The 20581-nt window shown below is 39.1% G+C and overlaps 1 protein-coding gene across 4 annotated transcripts in view; it reads right to left on the bottom strand.

The window, feature by feature from the left end:
- Positions 1-1087: 1087 nt before the first annotated feature.
- TRAF3 (TNF receptor associated factor 3) overlaps positions 1088-20581 on the bottom strand; it is a 70218-nt gene continuing 50724 nt past the window's right edge. For all 4 annotated transcript variants that reach the window (XM_059473685.1, XM_059473686.1, XM_059473688.1 and 1 more), the window contains 4 exons: positions 19632-19724; positions 15092-15232; positions 10051-10225; positions 1088-8866 (listed from right to left, as the gene is read on the bottom strand). In XM_059473685.1, the coding sequence (XP_059329668.1) occupies positions 8295-8866; positions 10051-10225; positions 15092-15232; positions 19632-19724 (981 nt within the window). In that variant the 3' untranslated portion in view covers positions 1088-8294. The remainder of the gene's footprint in view (positions 8867-10050; positions 10226-15091; positions 15233-19631; positions 19725-20581) is intronic.

Here is a 20581-nt window from a genome sequence, read left to right as displayed (position 1 = left end):
AAGAGCTTCAGGCAGTGCAGCCTCAAGTGCCAGCTCTGGAGTGCGACTGGAAAGGCTGATGAGCAGGACAGCAGAGGCCAGAGCATCCAGAGTGACACAGTGATTGCTCTCAGCAGCCAAGGGAACATCCACCTCAGCACATCCTGCACGAGGTGACAATGGCACTTCTTAGCCACCCTCCCCTTTCACCGTGCCCACCTGCCTGCATCTGCCATTTCTCTGGTGTCCCCACTTTATCAGGAGAAGGCACTCAGCTGCCCAGCACTTTGAGAAAGCCCGTTCCAAACACCGGTATGGGCTGGCCAGGTCGTTCTCACATTCCAGGCCAGCAAGGAGATGGGGCTTTTGCCAAGACACTGCGGTCTTGTGTCTGAGCAGGGGCAGGACATTCCTGCATTGCTAAACACAGTACTGCCCCTGCAGAGATGGGAAGGAAGAGAAACTGCAATTTCAGTTAGAGAGGGGCGGGAGGGAGGATAGGGAAGAAACAACAGTGTGGTGGTCAGTAGAAGTTGCATGCTTCATACAAAACCCCAGGGGATCAGGGTTTTCATCCCTAGGCTGAATCTGAAACGTCGTGGAAATATTCCTCCATACATTCCAGAACAGCCTGGTGTTTTTACAGACTGCATCATGTTCTGTGACTTTGAGCACACACCTGGCATGTGGTTCTGAGCTGAGAAGAGTCACTAATGACACAACAGAAGAAAAAAAATAAGAAATCTACATCTTTAGACATGTAAGCTATGCTTCAACTCTCCCACACCTCTTTGGGAAAGCAGTGTACCACAAGTGCATGAAAAGCCATTCAATTTATTTCTACTGTTTGCACGAGGGCTCTCAACTCTGATGTTAGGATGAACACCATCTCCTGGTTTATTCCAGCAGAGTTAGCACATGGAAAATAGGATTCTGACAGAAGTTATGGGGAGTTACCTGTGCAGAGGATGGGAAATACCACAGTAAAGCTCTCTTGGGTGTGTGAGCATAAAGCACAGAACAGCCATGCAGTGGGCTCACACGGGAGGAAGGATGCACTCTGGGCATCTGCAAGTCAACAGCAGTCATTCAAATTCAACACACCAGGTTTTTTAAAAAATATTATTTCCTACTTATTTATTTTTCCTTTAATAACACAGTTTAGCATTTCAGAGTTCAGCATTCTACACTCTTACACACTGTCCTTGTTTATTAGCATTTAAACACAAAAAGACATAGCAAGACCTCCAAACACAAATAAATACAAAAACACAATATACAGTAAACTGAAATACAACATATAATAATGCTATTGGGAAATTAAGACATGTTGCTAATTTCTTTTGTTTTATTATTATTTTAACAACATGGTTATTGCTGAGCAATAAATTATACATTTTAAAATTGTTTTTCCCCCTATAAGAAAAGGACGAGAACCACTGGTTACCAGATCACTTGCACTGTATCCTTACAGCTATTGATAATTAAGACAGGCAGAATATACACAATCAAATGAGGCTGGCCTTCTTTGGTCTTTGTTTTTGATCATAAAACTGAACACAAGTGTACCGTTCACTGAAGAGTATGAGATTAAAGAAATGGATACACAAGTTTCAAACACATTAATTTGTACATTATTCTCAATCACTGATGTCTTTTCCATAGATAGTTCTCACAGAATTTCTTGGAAACAAATGTCAGCTTTAGTTTTCCCGATTTTTATGTTGTTCCATGCATCTTAAAAGGTTATCCTACTTGTCTAAGAGAAATGGACCTACATTTAGCCCATCATCTCCTAATGGGGTATTTTTCACAGCTCTCTAGTCACCACTAATTCATTGGAGTTTTATACCTTGTAGAAAAAATCCTGAACTTCCCCTTTTTTTTTTCTAAAAAACTGAAAAAAAAAGAAGTATTAACCGAACAACAGCGATAAGAAAAACAAAACAGGTGGATTACACGATGCATCAGCAACGATGGAAGCTTGTACCTTCCCATTCCACAAGTACAGATTATACAACTCTCTGCCAGTGATGCAGGTCATAGTTGGAAGATGTGTCCTTTCAGGTGCGAGCTAGATTCAAATACAAAGCTCGGAACACTATGCAAGAAAATGACCTTTACGAATGGTAATGCTGGTTTATCTCAGTAACCCTTAGACAGAGTCAAATTTTATCACTACGCATCGCACTGCCAGCAATGGAGCGTGTGAACACCGGCATTGCTAAGAAGTTAAAAAGTCCTTGCAGAACTGGCAACCAAATTAAAAGCTTAGTTCCAAAGGACCAAAAACACAAACACCACATAGAGACAACAAACCCTTCCCTGAATGGGTAGGTTAGTAAGCCACAGAGTTGGGATCCAGATTTGAATTCCACATCAAGTCTGGGATGTTTGAATCCAAGGTTTTGGTTCAGGTGCTTCTCTGTGAAATTCAGAACTTATTTGAACCCTAAGGAACTAATCCTAACTTGGAGGGGAAATAATGAAAAAACACAGCCTAATATCTACGCTGAGATCATGAAATGGAAGACAGAAGCTGCAGTCTTGACCATATATTAGAAGAGAAACGGGAATAGTCAGATCCCTTATGCATTGTAGAATTCTACTCTTCTAAATCTTAAGAGGATGTCCCTGAATCAGCAGTCCAAAGTTTTCCACAACCTTCCTATCTGGTGCTTCTCTGCAAAGGCCTGGATTAAGAGGCAAGAAAGAACAATTAAGCCCTCCAGATTTTGGTTTACAGAAAAAGGAAGAAAGCCCCATAAGGAAGAAATGGTCAGTCACACTGACTGGTAGAACAAAGATGAACCCACTTCACTGTACAATGGTATTCTCCCTCTTTAGGTAAGAGGAGCATCAAACGAGACTGGTTTTGTTGGACAATTCTGAACAGACAGAGCAGGACACAGTTTGCTGCTGTTACTGACACGGACATGCTGTGCTGGCCTTCCCTCCGCACGTCTGGGCCACCACACGTGTACAACCCCAAATCACGACAGCTTGTATGTTTAATTCTAGCCCTTACTGTCCTGACGTGGGTCTTCAGGGTATGTCAACTTATTTTCCAGTTCCTTTAAGGGATAAATGTATTAAAAGAGTAAAACCTCATGATTCACAGATAACCACTAGGGAACTGGAACCTCTAATTCAGTTCCGGCTCCAGGAGATTCCTTTTGTGACTCTGGGCAAATCATATCTCATCCTTGATTTCCTTGTTCCAAAAAGGAGAAACAGCACTTGCGATACACTGTACACAATATTAAAAACTCAGATTAAACTGCCAAACCAATCAGTTTTATTGCAGTAGCTTTGACTTCTAGGTCAACCAGAGTATCAAGGTATTGACTGAACAGGACAGAAGTTCCAGGGAAGAGGTCCAGATACTTTTTATCATTTTCTGTTCCAAATTAGAGGAAATTATTTGCAGTCAAAAAGTTGCCCATCACTATAGTTATTTAAAATACAGGAATCTCCAAATTATCAGAGCATGAGGAAGAACATGTATCCTAAATTACAATTCAGAGTCTTCAGAAAAGCTAAACAAAGTGTTTGCTACATACAGGTCTTCAAACCTGAAAGACATGAATCAAAGTTTGCCCTTAGCCAAGGTCCTCCTTTAGCAGCAACAAGTTATATTTGCACCAAGTGATCAAGTATAACTTGGAGGAAAGGGTTTTGTTTCATCACTTCTACATAAAGAAAAGACTTTGCATATTTATGTGCATGCATGTCTGTGTGTATATGTATGTACCTACACACATACAAGTAATTTACAGAGCAAAATCTAAAAGATTAGGTATGCAACCCAAGAATTTTCCCCCTCACCTATCTGTATATTTGCATAGTTAAATCATATCAAAGGCATCAATACTGCAGTCATGTTTTCACTCTTCTGCAGTGCAGGCAGCTTTCCTTGTCACTCCCTACACGCTTCTCTGTCTTGGACCAAAAAGCACCAGTGCTTTAAAAACTGAACAAAATATCAACAGATACCTTGCACTGTTGGTGAAATGCCGATCCCAGGTGATGGAATACAAATACAAACAGGTGGTAGCTTTTAAACTCCAGTTCAGCAAGCCGTAATTGTGGCAAGCTGAGGAAACAGAAGCCATGCAACCGCAGCCTAACATTCATGGGTTCAACACTTAAATCCCAGCTAACACAAATCTCTATTACCTTTGCATTTGAGAAATTCACCAGGCACAGAAACAGGCACATATCTTCATCTTTCCTTTTCCAAGTAGAAAACACCACAAGAAAAGGAAATCAACTGCATTTCATTTTTTTTCATGTTTTAAAAAATCTAGCGTGTTTTTTCCATCAAAAATATGCCACCCACCATTCCCTTTTCCTATTGCACATTCTCTTTGTGAAGAACAACATTTACAGTACAAGGCTGAAATCAACATTGCATATTGTAAGTCAGCAGTTGAAGGTGTACCGTGTAGACAGTAACTGAAACAAGACCCCAATTAATTCGCTCAGAGAAGCAATGCAGACATGGTCATGCATCATAATTGCAGGTTGGTCTTTAAACACCCAAATAGTTTCATCCTGCTTAGGATTCAAGACTTTCTAGCTAACAGGTGCACTCATTCTGTGCTGAAGAGTGTACACAAAGGGCAACATCCAGATTGCCACACACTGGAATCTCCCTAGAGGAAGCTGGAAACGGAAGAGGTTTTTACATAACTTGGAGCATCACCGTGAAGAAAGAACACCAGCAAGAGACTTCAGCTGTGTGCTGCTAAGAATTACTACTTAGTAGAGGACAATATGGTTCCACTGAACAAACTCTGTTCAAAGTAATGCAAATACTCTGGGACCCCCTTGCAATAGTGGCAGCTCCCAGGAGTTTGCCAGGATTCAAGAGTACACATGGGGGCAGGGTGCTGTCCCACGAATCACTTTAAACAGACAGTCCCTAGAAAACTTCGGATATCTCAGTCAGGAACAAAGAGAAAAAGGATAAAGGGCATTTCAGCGATGAGAGAAACAGTTAAATAACTTAAAAGTGTTGAGTAAAGCACCAGGTATCTTTTCCTTTCAACTTAGAGAATATACAGTGGCCTTGTTTTCACAAAATGCTACATACTCCTTGCTGGAAAGCAGAGGAAACCGATTTCTATGTACACAGTAAGAACTCTGCAGAGATGGCCTGTGAGTTCTGTGGAGAAAGGGGTGTTACAGTCAAGGCTTCAGGTATTCCACAGCAGGCGGTGTCTACATTTGTGTAGCAAGATCCTGGATTTCACAGTACGCAGGGTTGGCAAACTGGAAATTCTCTGGCAGCTTCATGTAGTTTTAAAAAATAAGTGCAGTAGGCCTCCGTTTTATTAACTGTGATAAAAAGCACATATGCAAAAATATTTTTATATCGATAGCACATTACTGCATTATAAAAGCTGCCCAAGTGAAGCTGAAGATTCTGGCAGCTGGTGCTTTTGGCACTTGGGAGATGTGGAAAGCAGCATAGAGATCTGTGAAATACAACAGTGACTGATGTTTCTGCTACAGTGATCGGCATTTAGATAGTTAGCAGTGTTCATATTTAAACTTCTCTCTGAAGTTTCTGAGTCAATATCCCACCAAGACGAGATATTCAGATCTCTTAAAGCTACTAGTTTAGGCTGTGTGCAGACTCAGGAAGACTTCCCTATTGGTTTACACATTCACATGTTTCAAAGTCCTCTTTCAATCACCAAGGCTGGAAATGCTTTTTTTCCTCCTCTTTTAAAGAGCTTGGATTTAGAAGCACAATTCTGTCACAGAAGTTGGAAATTGTAGTCACAAATCTGCAGAATATGCCGGGCCCTGCTTATACTCAAAATCTCCTCCAAGTCCCAGATTGAAACAGGATATAAATTGTTTTGTGATCGCCAAACGGTTTCATTTAATTTTACAAGACATGCATTAGCAATGGGAGGAGAGTCCTTTGGACATTTCCACTTGGGAATCCTGTTTTCAGTAAAATTCTGTGATGCACAAACACAAAAGCTCAGCTGCCTACATTCACAATTATTAAAATGACACAAGTCGAGCGAACCTTCGCCCTAAAGCGTAAGTGATGGGTTTACTTATGCAGCCTGCATAAAACTGCAAGTGCCATACAATGATATCTAGAGATATAGATGCAGGTATATCTATAGATATTTATCTCTTGTGCAGAACATCCTCCTTCCGTGCTAGAAATTAACTGCTAGCACGTGCCTCCATATTTGAGCTTGCACCTGTTGACAGCCATGTACCATAGAGGGAGTACAGTACCCGGACAATGGAAGGCAAGAAAAGGAAGACAAGTTGCTGCTGACAGTCAGGACAGTCAGCAGCAGGCAGTATTCTAGCAGGTGCCTGGAAAACCCATGAAGACCACTTAGCATGCATTGTATATCCATAAATACTTCTTGCAGGCACTGTGTGTGAAGGCACAGCCAAAAAAGACAACGGCAAAGACAAGCTGAAATACAAAGGCATGAATTCAACTGCACCTTAGACAAAAATTGTGACTATGCCTCAAAAAAGCAGATACAGCCTGACATTAAAGGCTGAGATGCAACAGTTTTTTTCAAGCCCATGAAGGCTGAAAACACAGTGGTGCAAGCGTGCTCTGCTTAAGCAGGATTTTCAAGAGCACCACAGTCAGGCTGTGTCTCTGGAGTTGCTTGTCACAGGCTATTAAATAGAAGCAGATGAACACAGCAGGTTGCAATCAGCATGTTTCAGGGCTAGCAAATGCTTTTCACTACAGTTGAGGCTGTTACAAGAAAGAAGCCCATGCATTCCCCATTAGGATGCTTGTCTGCTACGAGAAGCTGCCACGAGCATCCATATTCACAGCCCCAGAGTTCTCAGATGGATTAGTTTCAAGTGATGCCACCTTACAGCCACAGGCATTAGAGGAGAAATGTCGCCTGCCCTCACAGTGGCCATGGAGACTGTCCAGTCCAAGCTCCATAGGAGCACTGAGCATAACGTTTTGGCACCTCAGTGGGATGGATTCCACCATGGCCAAGTCATAGAAGCTGCAGGAGCCAAAGGAGTGGGCTTTGGCTTCTGTTTCGTACATTGCAAGGTACCTAAGGGCTCTGAAGACAAGGCTAAACATTATGCCTGAAGTCCAATCAAACTACCATTTCAGATATCAGAATTAATCTGAATAAAAAGCTATGGTTTATAAGCAGCACAGCACATCTAAGGCACATGTATGCATGCAAGCCACCATCACTGTATTAAGACATTGCTGGTTTGTCTTGAAGCAATGGCTGCTAGTACAGAACAAACATAGAGGCTTTTTCAGCACTAATCCTCCTCCCCAATACTGAAAATACTATATACTGCTGACAGCATAATGTGCAACATATATAGCTTGATTGGAAAGCATGGGGCAGAACTTTAAAAAATGTACAGGATTCCGTTTAGAACTCCAAAGTTCAACAAATGCCCTATTTTAGGGTGAAAACAATTATAAATCTGATAATGATGCACAGCATCCATGAGTGATTTTTCCTTAATTTTGAAATAGTGTCATTAACTACGACATATATTGTAGGTTTACATTTCTAAAGAGAAATAACAGAATTGAATAGTTTTTTTTCCTATCACAAGTGATAACCAGTGTTTGATATCTTCTATTTTTTCTTCCAAGAAATATCAGTCTATCAACAGTTTTAAAATAAAATGTTTTCTGTAACAATAGAACTTTAAATAAAAATATGATTTTGATTCAGATACTTTTGAGAAGACATGGATACTTTTCCAAGATCTTCTGACAAAGTAATTATTAAAACAGAGACCAGATGAGGCCTTAAAAAGACAAGATACTATATTTCAGACAAGATTGCACCTCAGTTTTTCAAAGAATATCATAATTTCAACATTACTTCATCTTCTTTTAACATGCTGACAATTTCCAGCTAGCCCACACGTGAAGGGTTTTTCTTGTATTCTAGCTTAAAAGAAATGAAAGTCAGTAATTGATTCAGCACATACTGTATATGTCTTTTCACCTCCAATTGACTAGATAATTAATAAGTTAAAAAAAATCCTCTCTGACCATAATCACTATCCTGACGAGGGATAAGTGATTCGTCAGAGCTCAAGTGTTGCTAGTTCTATTAAAAAATATACCATGGTATGATTTCTTAATGTGTTGCTACTTTCGCAATTGGACCCTATGCAGTTATGCCTTCAAACTCTTCCATCTGTTCCACAAGGTGGTTCTGTGAGCTTTAGGACCTCTGATTGAAGACAAACTGATATAAAACCCCCAAACGGAGTTGCCTTCTGTTTTAATCCGCCTCCCCCAGCGTATGTCAGGGGTCTGGTAGATCCGATGTATCCACTATGACTTTAATAAAAATAGTATCATCTTTAATATACGTTCCATTCTCTAGAACAGTTTGAGCAACAAACACTGGGCAGCCAGATGCAATGTTCATTTCTCCAGTTGGCTTCTTGAAGCTGCTGCTGTTCGGATCTGGCTTGAAAGCATCTCCCAAGTGGCGCCGAGACGGTCCCTGATCCATGAGCATGAGAGTCACTTTCTGTTTGAAGGGCCAAGGAAGCAAAGCATCGTATTCTCCACGCATGATGACAAAAAACAGAGACAAGTGCGTCCCCTTTCCCATGCCATCCCCGTTCAGATAAACCCTGGCACACATCTTGTAGCCAAAGTATCCAGTGTAAAAGGGTTGGCTGTACAGGGACAGAGTCTTCCCCATGACTGCTTCTTGCTTCCGACGTTTATAGTCTCGGATTTTCCAAATCAACACGCCGTTGTAACTCGCGGTTTCCAGGACCTGGAAGCGCAGGTCCATGTCAGCCAGCCGGATGTCGTGAACGCTCAGCATCTGATCGTGCCTGCTCAGCTGGGTCTCCAGCAGGCCTGGCAGAAACACAAAGGATGGGGTGAGAAACCTGCTGCTTACTAAAGACTCTAAAAACCAACCACCAGTGCTGCTACTGTGTATGAAAATGCTTTCCTCCCTGAGAACCAAAGTGCATTTGGCCACTGATAAAGCAATTTCTACAGGCTCTAATTTGCTGGCTGGCATCTAGGTTAGTTGGGATTTTTACAAATGTGGGTGTTAACTGTACATGCAGTAAAAGTCAAATATTCAAATCACCTAACAGATTTTTCCTGGTCACTAAACAGTATAACTAGAGGCTTCCATTTTTTGAAAGGAGACTTGGTAGCATTAACTGCAAATTTCTATTTAGCAGGTAAGACCTTGGAAGCAGTTACACATCCTATGTAATCCCTCTGAAATTCAGAAGCATTCCTGATCACTCAAAACATTATTTTTAGACACTATTTGTCTCAGAAGCACAGTGCTGTTACAATGTAAAGTTCTTCATTAAAAAACCAAAAAATTCAAGCTTAGATCTGTATTATGTGGTCGTTTATTTAGTTTGGAGGGAGAGCTATGTTTTCTGTGTCCCCTTTCCCTTTCATGTTACTCTTTTGTTTCGTTACTGGTAAAATTGGCCAACACACAATACTGAGAAGCAGACGAATTCATAAGGCAGGTTTATCTTATATAGGTCTACTTAAATGTTCTTTGTCACAAACATTTAAACACTTGCATATCATCTACATTGTCCTGCTGAATTCCAGTCTTTATTCAGAAGTATAATAACCTCATTCTTAAGCAGATCTCAGTTTTCTTAGGATCAAATACACCTGTCTAACAGAATCAGGATGGGTGGTTTCAGGTGGATAACCATACTGATCCATTCACAAGGGAGAAGAGTAGTAAAAAATGTCAATACTATAGACTATATTTAAAGAAGACTATATTTAAAGAAGTTGCTGAAAGCTAGTAGCTATCAAAGATCAATTGAGAAACTGTTTATAATGAGCTAACAATGCAGTCAAGACAAGAGTCAATAAAACAAGCCTAAGAAAAGCAATGCCACACCAATAACAAATGAAATACACAATCTCCTACTCAAAAATCAGGAGAATCATCATTATTGATGTTTCCATATAAAGTCACAATGGCAGTGCCACTCAAGGGACACCGTTTTCCTCTCAACAGCACCGCAGCCCATTGTGTTCACACTCACTTGTATTCCGAGCTCCTTGCCCTGCAGTTTTATCAACACTTTCCAGCTCAGTCACTCTGTTCTGGAGGGATTCCACGCTGCTCTTCATGCTGTCAGCCTCCTCCCAGTTCTGTCGGAAGGGACGGATTTCTTTGTCCAGTTCTTTGAGTTTCTCTGCTTGACTGTCTATCACTCGCTTTACAAAATAATAGCATATGAGTTAAAATAACACAAAGACATTCATTTATGCAAATTAAACAAAGATTATATGTTGGTAGTAAGACTGAATTCCAATATAAACACTTTTTGCTTTTGTCTAGTATTTTAATAACACAAACCTTGAAAATTTAAAGGAATAGCCCAGGTATTTATGAAACACTTAAAAAATATTTAGTGCTCCATAGGTAGAGCACTATCAGAATTAGCAATAGCCTTATTTTAAAAAAGGGACTTGTCAGCATGTACCTCTTGTCTAAGGTGGTTTGATTTTTTGAGTTTTTTTTAAACCTTTCAATATAAGAGCAATTTTCTGAATTTCTCTACATTGGTATTATGGGCTAATACCTGTTGGGTTTCATGTGACAGTACTTAAGCAACAAAATATGGGCACAGCTTCCCGTGGTGTGGATCAAATGGCTGCCCATGTGCACAGGTTTATATTGGTTTACAGCAAAATAACTTATGCCTCCAGGAAAACATCATTGTTCTTGCACCCATGGAACATGAGTACACACATGTGCAAGCTCCCAGCTCACATAAATCAGTAATCAAAGCCTAAGTTATTATGTGCCCACAACCATATCAGAAGCCCTCAAGAATGTAAGCAAAATGATCACTTCTGTCCCCTTAAGTACCTTTAAAATTCCCACTCTTACTTCCTAAACTCAGTAACTCATGCATTTTGAAGGTATTTTCTGTTGAGTCTTTTTAAGAAAACAAACAAAAAAATAGCTCAGCTGGTTTTGGAAAGGCATGAAATATAACACTCAAGAAAGAAATAGACTGAAAGGCCAGTATTCTCTTAAAGAGGGACATTGCAATCACCTCAGTATAATAAAATATAAAGAACACATTTCCCAGTCTACCTCAAATCTGATGCAAGAAATACACAGCACTTGACATTATCACAGCTAATTTGGACTAGCAGGAATTTTAGCCAGAACCCTATAATCAGTTGTGAAGTTCAAATGATAACAAAGTATCTGAGAGAAGAAACTACTTTTGCTACCACCTACAGTTAAATTCCAAATCTAACTTTATAGCTTTAGAGTTTATCATCATATAGAGCCAACAAAGGTAAAAATGATTTTTCATTTCTTCACAACAGTAAAGTGGCAGTTGAGTACAAAACAAGAAAATAAATTTCTTTTGCATTTGCCTTCTGGCTGGCCATGTGTTCAGTGTTCCCCACTGATGGGGAAAACCCTTCTGCCCTTTGAGCCATTTGCTTTTAATCACGTGGTTTCAGTTATACTGAAAATCTGTAACCATTAATTGAAGGTAGTCAGTTTGATGAGCCAGCTAGCAACATCAGGTTCTAGGAGTCTTATTTTTTTGTCTCAAAACAACTGAGCAATGTAACATATTTCAGGATTAACTATTTATTTCTATGCTCCTGTTTTAAAACGAGTTATGTATCTCTCACATCCAGAATTAGGTCTCTGTGAAGGAAAGCTGTGCACTAGATCACAAATGCCAGGGGTACGGGCCCAGTAAATATATGAAGCAGCTTGCCTGGACTTATGAAACACCACCTACCAGCCCAGTCACACCCTCAAACCTGGGCTGATGGTAATCAGACAGTAGAGCAGGGAAGGGCTGTTAGCCATATAAATAAGGAAACATACCACAGCATGGCCTGACTGCATGTTGTGAGAGCAGAACCAAAGGACTTGGCCACTAGTTCACAGTTAACATGCAAAAGTAACTCAAAATATGCCCAAGTCTGATATTTTTCCTTTACTCATACCAAACATGAACTTTCCAAGGCAAGAACAGTAACGTGGCTGGAGTTTGCACAGTGCCTCACAGTTTGCACCTCTTTGGACTAACACAGCATCAAACAAAAGAAATAATCACATTTTTATATGAAAGGGAAAGTGCTAAACATGCAGAACAATTGTAAGCTATTCTTCTGGGAGAAGTTTACCCAAAACTGTTATTAGGGACCCACTTCTCTCCATCAACCTGTGCAACATTCCACCTTTGTACATACATAACTAATTCTGGTTTAGCTGCTTCTGTTTCACATTGGCAAATGTGTAGCATTTTTATCTACTGCACCTTGACATGGGAATTGAAGAGATATAATCAGAAAAAAGACTTCTATTTAATTTTTTAAAAGCAGTGGGATCTCTATCTTTTTACCCCACAGGGAGTCAACCTCCCTCCTGCTGGGAGATACTGATGTACTAAATCTGAATTTAATGCAGCAGTGGAGATTTTCACTCTAATTATTCCATTAGAAAGCACACAGATGTCTCACACTGTACTCATAAATTTTCAAGTAGATATCAATTTTCTGCATGCACTTTTCATTCTAGCAACTGACCTCTCTGGATCATTAATCCCAAGTTATGTGCTTGGCAAATCTTTGTGAGCTCCTTTTGATGTTGATTTTCATATAGGGTTTTGTTTAGTATTTCTACCAACTTCCAGAATTTTAGCACTATACTTACTAAAAGAATTTCAGAAAATGTCACAAAGAACTGACGAGCTGTAATGACCTTTCCATTGCAACTGATAGGGCGAAACTGAAAAGCTAAAGAACAGACTAGAAAAGGTACTGCTTGACTTGGAAAAGAAATCACGTGTCCTTCTCCTCTGAAGGAAGGTACTACTCATCAAATCATTTTATGTTCATGAGGCCAGTTTCTTTTGTCCCTCAGTACCTCACTTCTCCACCCTGCTTACAAAGGGATTACTCACAGGCTTCCATTTCCATATGAAGACTGGACACTGCATGTGAAAGTTCCTCTCCACATGACAGCAGCCAAAAAAAGTATCACACACCCTTGGTAAAAACACTTTCCCTTGAGACCAATATAGAGAAAACTCATCTGAAAACAAAAAATCTCTAGGCTGAGGCTCCTGCCAGTGCTCAGACTCCCTTGATGCATTTACACTGGCTGTGTCAGATGCCTCACAGTGCAGATGATGCTCAGTGATACTGCTGTCACTCCCCAGCCAAAAAGGTCACCTGACAGCCAATACTGGAGCTGTACTAGACATCAGGAGCATTTGTAGGTTTTGGGGGACTAAACAAATACCCCTTGCTCAGAGCTGAACTGGCTAGTGCAGTATCTGTGGCTCCCAGGTAACCACAGCTGCTCAACACAACCCAGGGAAAGAACGGCTCACAAAAGGTAACTAATTCCTTCCACTCCTGGTGGGCAACTGAAGGAGGCTGATCATGTTGTCCAGGAAAAAACAAATTGAGGCATGTTTCCAGGATATCCTTAACGATCAGACTGAACCAGGAAATTCTGCTAAGTGGAAGGAAACAGGTTGAAATAGCATTGAAATACAGTTTGGCTTAAAATAACTAAATTGAAATAGCTGGCAAGAGGAAGTAAAGAACAGGAGGGGGAAAAAAAAGAGAAAAAATATCAAAACATTTTTTCCAGTACTTATTACCACCATAAAGCCACTTGTTGGAATTTGCTGCTTTGTAGTGGTTTGGGGTTTTCTTTTTCCCTAAACCAATCATTCGAAAATTGATTTTGCTAACACTTACAGCTCAAGGAAAAAGATATTGCAATCTGTCATTTAAGACAATAATGAAAAACTCAGATCTATCTTTTTCCCATTTCCACTCTCACTGCTGGCCATTGAGACAGCATGTGTAAGAACTTCAGGCTTACAAATTAACTTACCTCCTGGTAGATTCAATCAGCAATATCAGTACATACAAGGATTAGCTCCCCAGTGTCAGAATGCAATATTGCAGGCAGGCAGCCATATCCCAGACTATCATCAGACAAGGAACAATGACTAAGGCAGGCTGGGCTGGTTACTAAGTGGGCAGGTCATGGAAAGAAATTACTGCTATAAGGAAAAATGTTGCAGTTGCTAAATTTGAAGGTTTCCTTATAAACCATCATCAAGGGTCTCCAGGCCCTGAGCTCCTGAATGTGCCACCCTCTGAACCCTTTTAGCCACACACTGGTTTGGATGCCTTTATCTTTCTTGAGTTATCAACGTTTGCAGTTTGTATGTGAAGTGGATAGTAAGTGAAAAAGATAATTTTATTTCCATTCCTTTAAGGTGAATGCTACAACAAGTATCTGATATTCTAGCAGCAGATACTACATTAATGTGTAAATGATACCTCCACAATTGCTTGCTAAATACCTCCTGAGGTTTCCCTTATTGTGGTTAGTGTCATGCAAGCTAATACAAATTCCCAGCACCCAATTGCAAGTCAGCTTTGAATACAGAGCAAGGAATTTCAGCTTGGGCTAACCACTATGCTAGGGCATCCTTAGGATTCCTAGTTTCATGCTGGCTTGTGGCCAGGTCATTCAAAACACAGAACATGAAACTCAGACCTATCAGCAAAGGAATAACTAGATAAATTTTCCTCAGAAGGGTAACAGTAATCTGGATTTTTAAAAAGTGTATTCAAATGCATTATGCTATGTTTGAATTAAATCCATACCAAACTGTTCTCACTCATGATTTGTATTTATTTTTAATACCAGCAAGTAGAAAAGGAATGTATGTAATATTCAACAATTTTAAGGTGCTAATCTTGTCCTTCAGTGGGACTTCCTTAAGCAGTTTTTTAAAGTAAAAAAAAGATTATTCTTCATATAAGATTTCTATTTTGTTTTCAATATTTTCCCTTTTTAAACTTTTTTGTTTTGTTTTGTTTTAACATAGGCTAGGCAATTGCAGTGGTTTACACAACAAACCAGAAAAAAATAACAGAATGGCTCTCTAATAATGTTAAATATCTCCCCCCACTTTTTAATTATACCACCTCACTTCACAAGTGTAAAGGCACAAAACAGAAGCTACTGCCATTTCTGCTTTAATGGGGAGAGTCTGTATTTCTTACCTGTAAATGAAGTATTTTAGATTCATTATTCCGCAGCATTTCCTTCTGTCTTTCAATTTCTATTTCAAAGCTACAAATCTGATTATGTAAAGTTTGTATACTCTTGTTCTTTTCCAAACTTTCATTCTGGAGCAAGGCCACCTGGAAAAAATTCTACAATTACTCCTGCCAAAGTTTATCAAAATACTAAAATAGCTATGTTATTTTAAAACTATCTTAAACACATGAAAGGGATAAGATCCTAATAAAATCTCTCTCCATGTACTGCAAATAAATAAATAAAACCCAACCTTCTGATAGCTAATTTTGCACTTCCAATGTATGACATTGGTACAGCTTTGGCTTAAGAAAGTGCAGATGGGACACAAAACCAGCAAAGAATTTGTGTCTAAATGTAACATTTTCTTTATTCAGTTGTTGTTTAGCTTGGTTTCCTGGTTCCCACCAACTGACTTGGGAGTTGCTTGGAGTTTGGAAGAAACAACTTAATTCACTCTGAATTGGTGTTAAGAACTCGAGCCCTGCACAGAAGGGACACCAGAGACAAGCTGAGCTGGCTGGATCAGGGAACACTAATCTTCTTCACCTACTCCAATCTGTCCTAACCTATAGCAAATTTAAGGAAAAACATCTACATGGGACTGACTTGGCTTAAAAGAATGTGATGGCGATGAAAACTCTTGAAATGAATGACTGTAGAAGGGATCCATGTATTTGAAGGACAATCCAATGGTGCCTACTAGTAGAAAAGACCAAAGAACTACAGGCTGTGGATTACATTCTCTGTACTGACATTTTATGAATTTATTCATTAGTGACTCATTCTGTTTTTAAAACATGAGCCTTGTTAAAAGAATATCATTATTATATATCTCCTTGGGGATGAAAGTAATACAGTAAATATTTTCTGTCATACTGCTTAGTGCTTGTTCATTAATGTGGTTTGGAGAAAGGGGCTGCTTGGTGGTGGTGCATTGCTTTTTGGAGAAATGCAGTTTTCCCCCAGGCAAGATCATTCAGCAGCAAAAATGCAGAAAACAAACACTTGGCACAAGATGATGTTTGGACATGCCCTGACTATTCCACAGATAGATCTTCAAATGGATATGACAGAGCATCGTTTCAGACCCAAAAAAGTCTTGATGAATGTTTCACATCAAGACCAATTACTTGGATGTTTCATGGTCTAAAAAAATCTGCTCCTGGCCTCTATTACAGCTGCTAGTTTGAGGTTAAGCTACCTCCACCTCTGATGTGGGTGCCACTGTAGAATTCCATCCCCCTAACTGCCCTCTAATCTGACACCATCACCAAATCCCTTATGTGTCACTGCATTCCTAGCAGAACTCAGCCTGTTTGAAAAGGTAATTCATCTCAAATCTCTGAACCTAAACTAGACAAAGGACTGTCAAAGTCCACAGGCATTCAACAAGTTCTTCAGGTGGGGCCCAAAAATACAGAGATACCATAATACATGTGTGGGTATCTACTTTTCAATATAGTACAATGCAGTACCTGTGCACACACACACAAGTTGGTTCTGCACTTTATCCATGGAAAAACTGGCAAAAGAAACTCAACAGAAATGAGACAAAGCTAAGTTTGTCAGTGCATAGAGAGAAGCAATACTGAGACTGAAGGAATGCCTAGGTACCAGAAAAAATTTAAATTTAAACCAGTACCTCTGTCTCCCAGATATATAAGATCTGCTGGGTGGACACTTCATTTTTTTGCATCCTCCATTTCCGTAATGAATCAGAGAATCAGAGTTCTTTAGTTAATTGTGATCTTTACATTTCCCTTTTCTCACTGTTTCCTCCCCAGGCCTCCCAATCACAAGGCACCTATGGGCTGGGTCACTAAGCATTGCATTTCCATTTTTGTACAAGTTATAAAACGTGGGGCTGTTTTGTACTGAGATTTTTCCATGCAGCTTTACGGAATACAAGAAAAGCAGAATTATGTCCTGCAGTCCTTAATCAGACAGAACTGTCATTGCTAAGTCAGCAATTGTAGTTTGGCTGTGATTTGTGAATAATAAAAAAAAAATTTAACACTAAATAGTTTCCTAACTATTGTTTCAACATCTTTGGAACTTCAGTTTAAAAAAGGGTGAAGGAAACACAGCATCTAATTACACATTGCATCAGCTTCCTTTACTTAGCTGGCATATGTGAAATATTCCTAGGAAAAAGCATGCTCTTATTCAGCAATTTTGCAAATTAAGCTGTTGCTTACTGCTGCTTACTAAAGAAGAATGGAAAAAACCATATGCCACAAGAAACTGTATTCAAACAGGTTCCATACTTAAGTCTCATATAAAAAAAAACAAAACAGTTTATACCAGTTTTCTGTAAGAATGTGATGAAGCCACAAAATTACTTTCAACTAATTATTTCCAACATTACAAAACTGTGGGAGTTCAGTCTGCAATTCTACATCATCACAGAGGGGAAAAAAGCACTGAATTTTAATTCCCCCCACAAAGTTTTGATTCAAGATTTTACATCTGACCTTCTCTCACTACTCTTTGCCAGCAGCACCATTCAATACCAAACTCCTAACTTAGCACAAGCTTTGCAGCTCTGAAGACTTCTAGTTTGCCTACTCCACCTGCACTGTTAAAGAATGTGGTGACTGGGAGGAGAGAAGCCCTCCACAGAGACAACCCCAAATGAAATCTTGACCCTATACAAACTAAGAAAACTTCCACTGGCTTCAGCAGGGCTAAGATTTCTGAGATAACCATCAGCCAGTGTGACTTGGCACTGTCGTTCTTCAGTGCATTGATTATTTTTTTCCTCAAAGAAGAGCACAGCAATGAAGTTACAAATCATTTTGTTACCCTTCCCTAGAATAAAGTCACTGACATATGACATGTGGTTAGCTATTCTGGTAACTTGGCACTGGCTTGGGATTTCCAGTGATTCAACTCTTTATTATGAATAGGAAGAAGTCTATAAAGCAGGAAGTAAAAAGAAAAAAAATGGACATATGATGATAAGCAGTTTTGTCCTAAATGAAAGTTGAAACAAAAGTCGAGCATAAAACAGTAGCGAAGTGTATCATCTCTAATGTCTGTAAGAGACAAACACAGAACCACTGGGCATTTTTTAAATGACAAAGCACCCCTCAGGACACTGAGAAAAGGCAAAACATGATCTATTCTGCAAGTCACAGGGAAAGTGGGTTTTTTCCTATGATGTGAAATAAATTGTATAATTTTCAGACTAATGAAAAACGAACTAAGGATATGAATCTGTATCTCCCAAAACTGAAAAATGTAAATTCCTACATTGACAAAGTTTCAATGCAAAAGCAAACTTAAGTAATGTTATGGATCCTCAAACTAAGACCTGCTTATACACATAGAAAAATTGTATCTAAAAAATCTGTATTAGAACTCTGCCAGGTTCAATGGCTTCTTTAAGAGGCTTCAAGTTCAAAACCAAGCAGTTCAGGAACAACCATGCAGAGGGCAAAAAACATATTACACTGTTTCAGTTAATTGTCTGCTTTAAAACTACAATTCCTGCAACTGCATGACCTTGCTGGAGACCCAGGCAGAAGAGATCTCTGTAGGCCAAGAAGGGCATGTGCTTTTTAGACTGTTTGCTTATGATCTGTTCTGAGATGACAGAAATCATATCCCAAGTGCCACTGAGCTTACACTGGAATTGCTACCTGTGAACTCATTTGAGAAAAGTCTGAAGGGGGCTTCTCACTCTTGTGCCTGCATTTGTAGAATACTTTGGTAATTCTGGGATCTTCTTTCCCTTCAAAATACAGAAACATCAGTTTGATGCCTACGTAAGACTTTGTCTAAAGGATTTAAGAAAACAGCAATTTGTTCTGAAATTTTGCATTTTTTAAATCAAAGGCTTGAATTTTATTTGCAGAACATGTGGTTAAGTCATTCAAGCTTATTCACAAGATCATAGCTGATACAACTCCCAGCATCTCCCAAATCCCAAACAATTTAAAACCTGGAGTCCCAAGGAAACATTGCAACATGAACTTCATGCTGGTCTAGCACTAAAGCAGACATCATCATGCCCATGAGTTACAATGTATTTAATTTAATTAACCTGTGCAGGTCTTTAAGTTTGGAGAGCAAGAACAAAAATAAATAAAATAAATAACCAGTTTATTACACACTTCTGAAGTTATGTCAGGAAAAATGATGAGGTAGCAAAGATACAGCTCATAGTGCTGCCATGGCTTTCTGAACTCTCTGTTCTGTAAGAAGGCAGCTCAGAGAGGAAATATAACACTGGACTGTTTATTTTTCTGAAGGAAGTGTTTTAATGAAGTTATCAATGAGGAAAATTGTCCATGGAGTTGCAAAGCCAAGTTTCTCACAGCATTTTATTATATAACAAAGGCACAAAGATATGCTAAATGGCTTGATAGCTTTTGAAGCCTACCAGTGCTTTAGCTGTAATGTTGAACAGCTGTAAAACAGAAAAAAGCTTTTCTTCCAGTACTTCTGTATGATTTAAAGAAGTCAATGAAAATTAGAAGTGAGTAGAAGATATACCTTATTTTCTAGAGCATTGCTCCACTCTTTCAATAAGTTAACATGCTGCACTGCTGAGCTGGCTTCATGTGCTTTAATTTGTTGGTTTGTTCCCTGTGACAACAAAGAATTTATACATTTTAGCCAATTCCACTTCTTTTAAACCTACAAAGAAAAAGTATATAAAGACATCGAACCAACACTACATATTTTGGTTCACAGGTGCTTGTTGCAGAACTGTAGAGAGGAGGGAAATCTACGTGGGAATTTACAAAAATCAGGAATACATTTAATATAGCAAGTGTTTTATACAACTGCTATGTATGTCCATCCAGTGTCCTTGATAACTCAGAAACAATAAAGATGAACAAGTTTTACAAAATGAGTTGTATTTTAGAGCCTTTTGTGTAGCTTAGAACCAAACAAAGCACAGTAAAACCCTTGAGCCATATAAAATCTTCCAATTCCACTGACTGTAATTTAAAACTTCCGTTCCATTTCATGAACAGCTTCATAAGCATTACATTTTCCTTCAGCTGAATATTAAAGACAAATATTTAAGATAAATTTATCACTGGAAACTGCCAGCTTTGAGAGTTATTACAATGCCTATTTTGTCACGTTAAGATGTTACCATGATTGTTCTGTGATACTCAGATATGCTGCCTCTGCACAACCTATAAGTGCTGTTACAAATAATCACTATATAGTTTACAGAACACACATAGATTATATACAGAGTACATAAGATGCAGACCACATTACTTACTTCATTTGTATTGTGCTGCTTACACCTACTTCAGTAAGTGCTTTGCAATGCAGAGAATATTAGCTTTGATGGTAGATAGTGCTGCAAAGCAACTGAAAGGGTTTCAATGATCCTCAAGGTATGTACTCTATATAAAGTACTAAAAATATATATGTGGATATATGTACATATATGCACACATATACATACATAAAATGAATGG

Source organism: Ammospiza nelsoni, chromosome 6, assembly GCF_027579445.1.
Source record: "Ammospiza nelsoni isolate bAmmNel1 chromosome 6, bAmmNel1.pri, whole genome shotgun sequence".
In the NCBI taxonomy this organism is placed as follows: Eukaryota; Metazoa; Chordata; class Aves; order Passeriformes; family Passerellidae; genus Ammospiza; species Ammospiza nelsoni.
The sequence above is the reverse complement of the archived record's forward strand: the minus strand, read 5'-3'. Positions and strand labels throughout refer to the sequence as shown.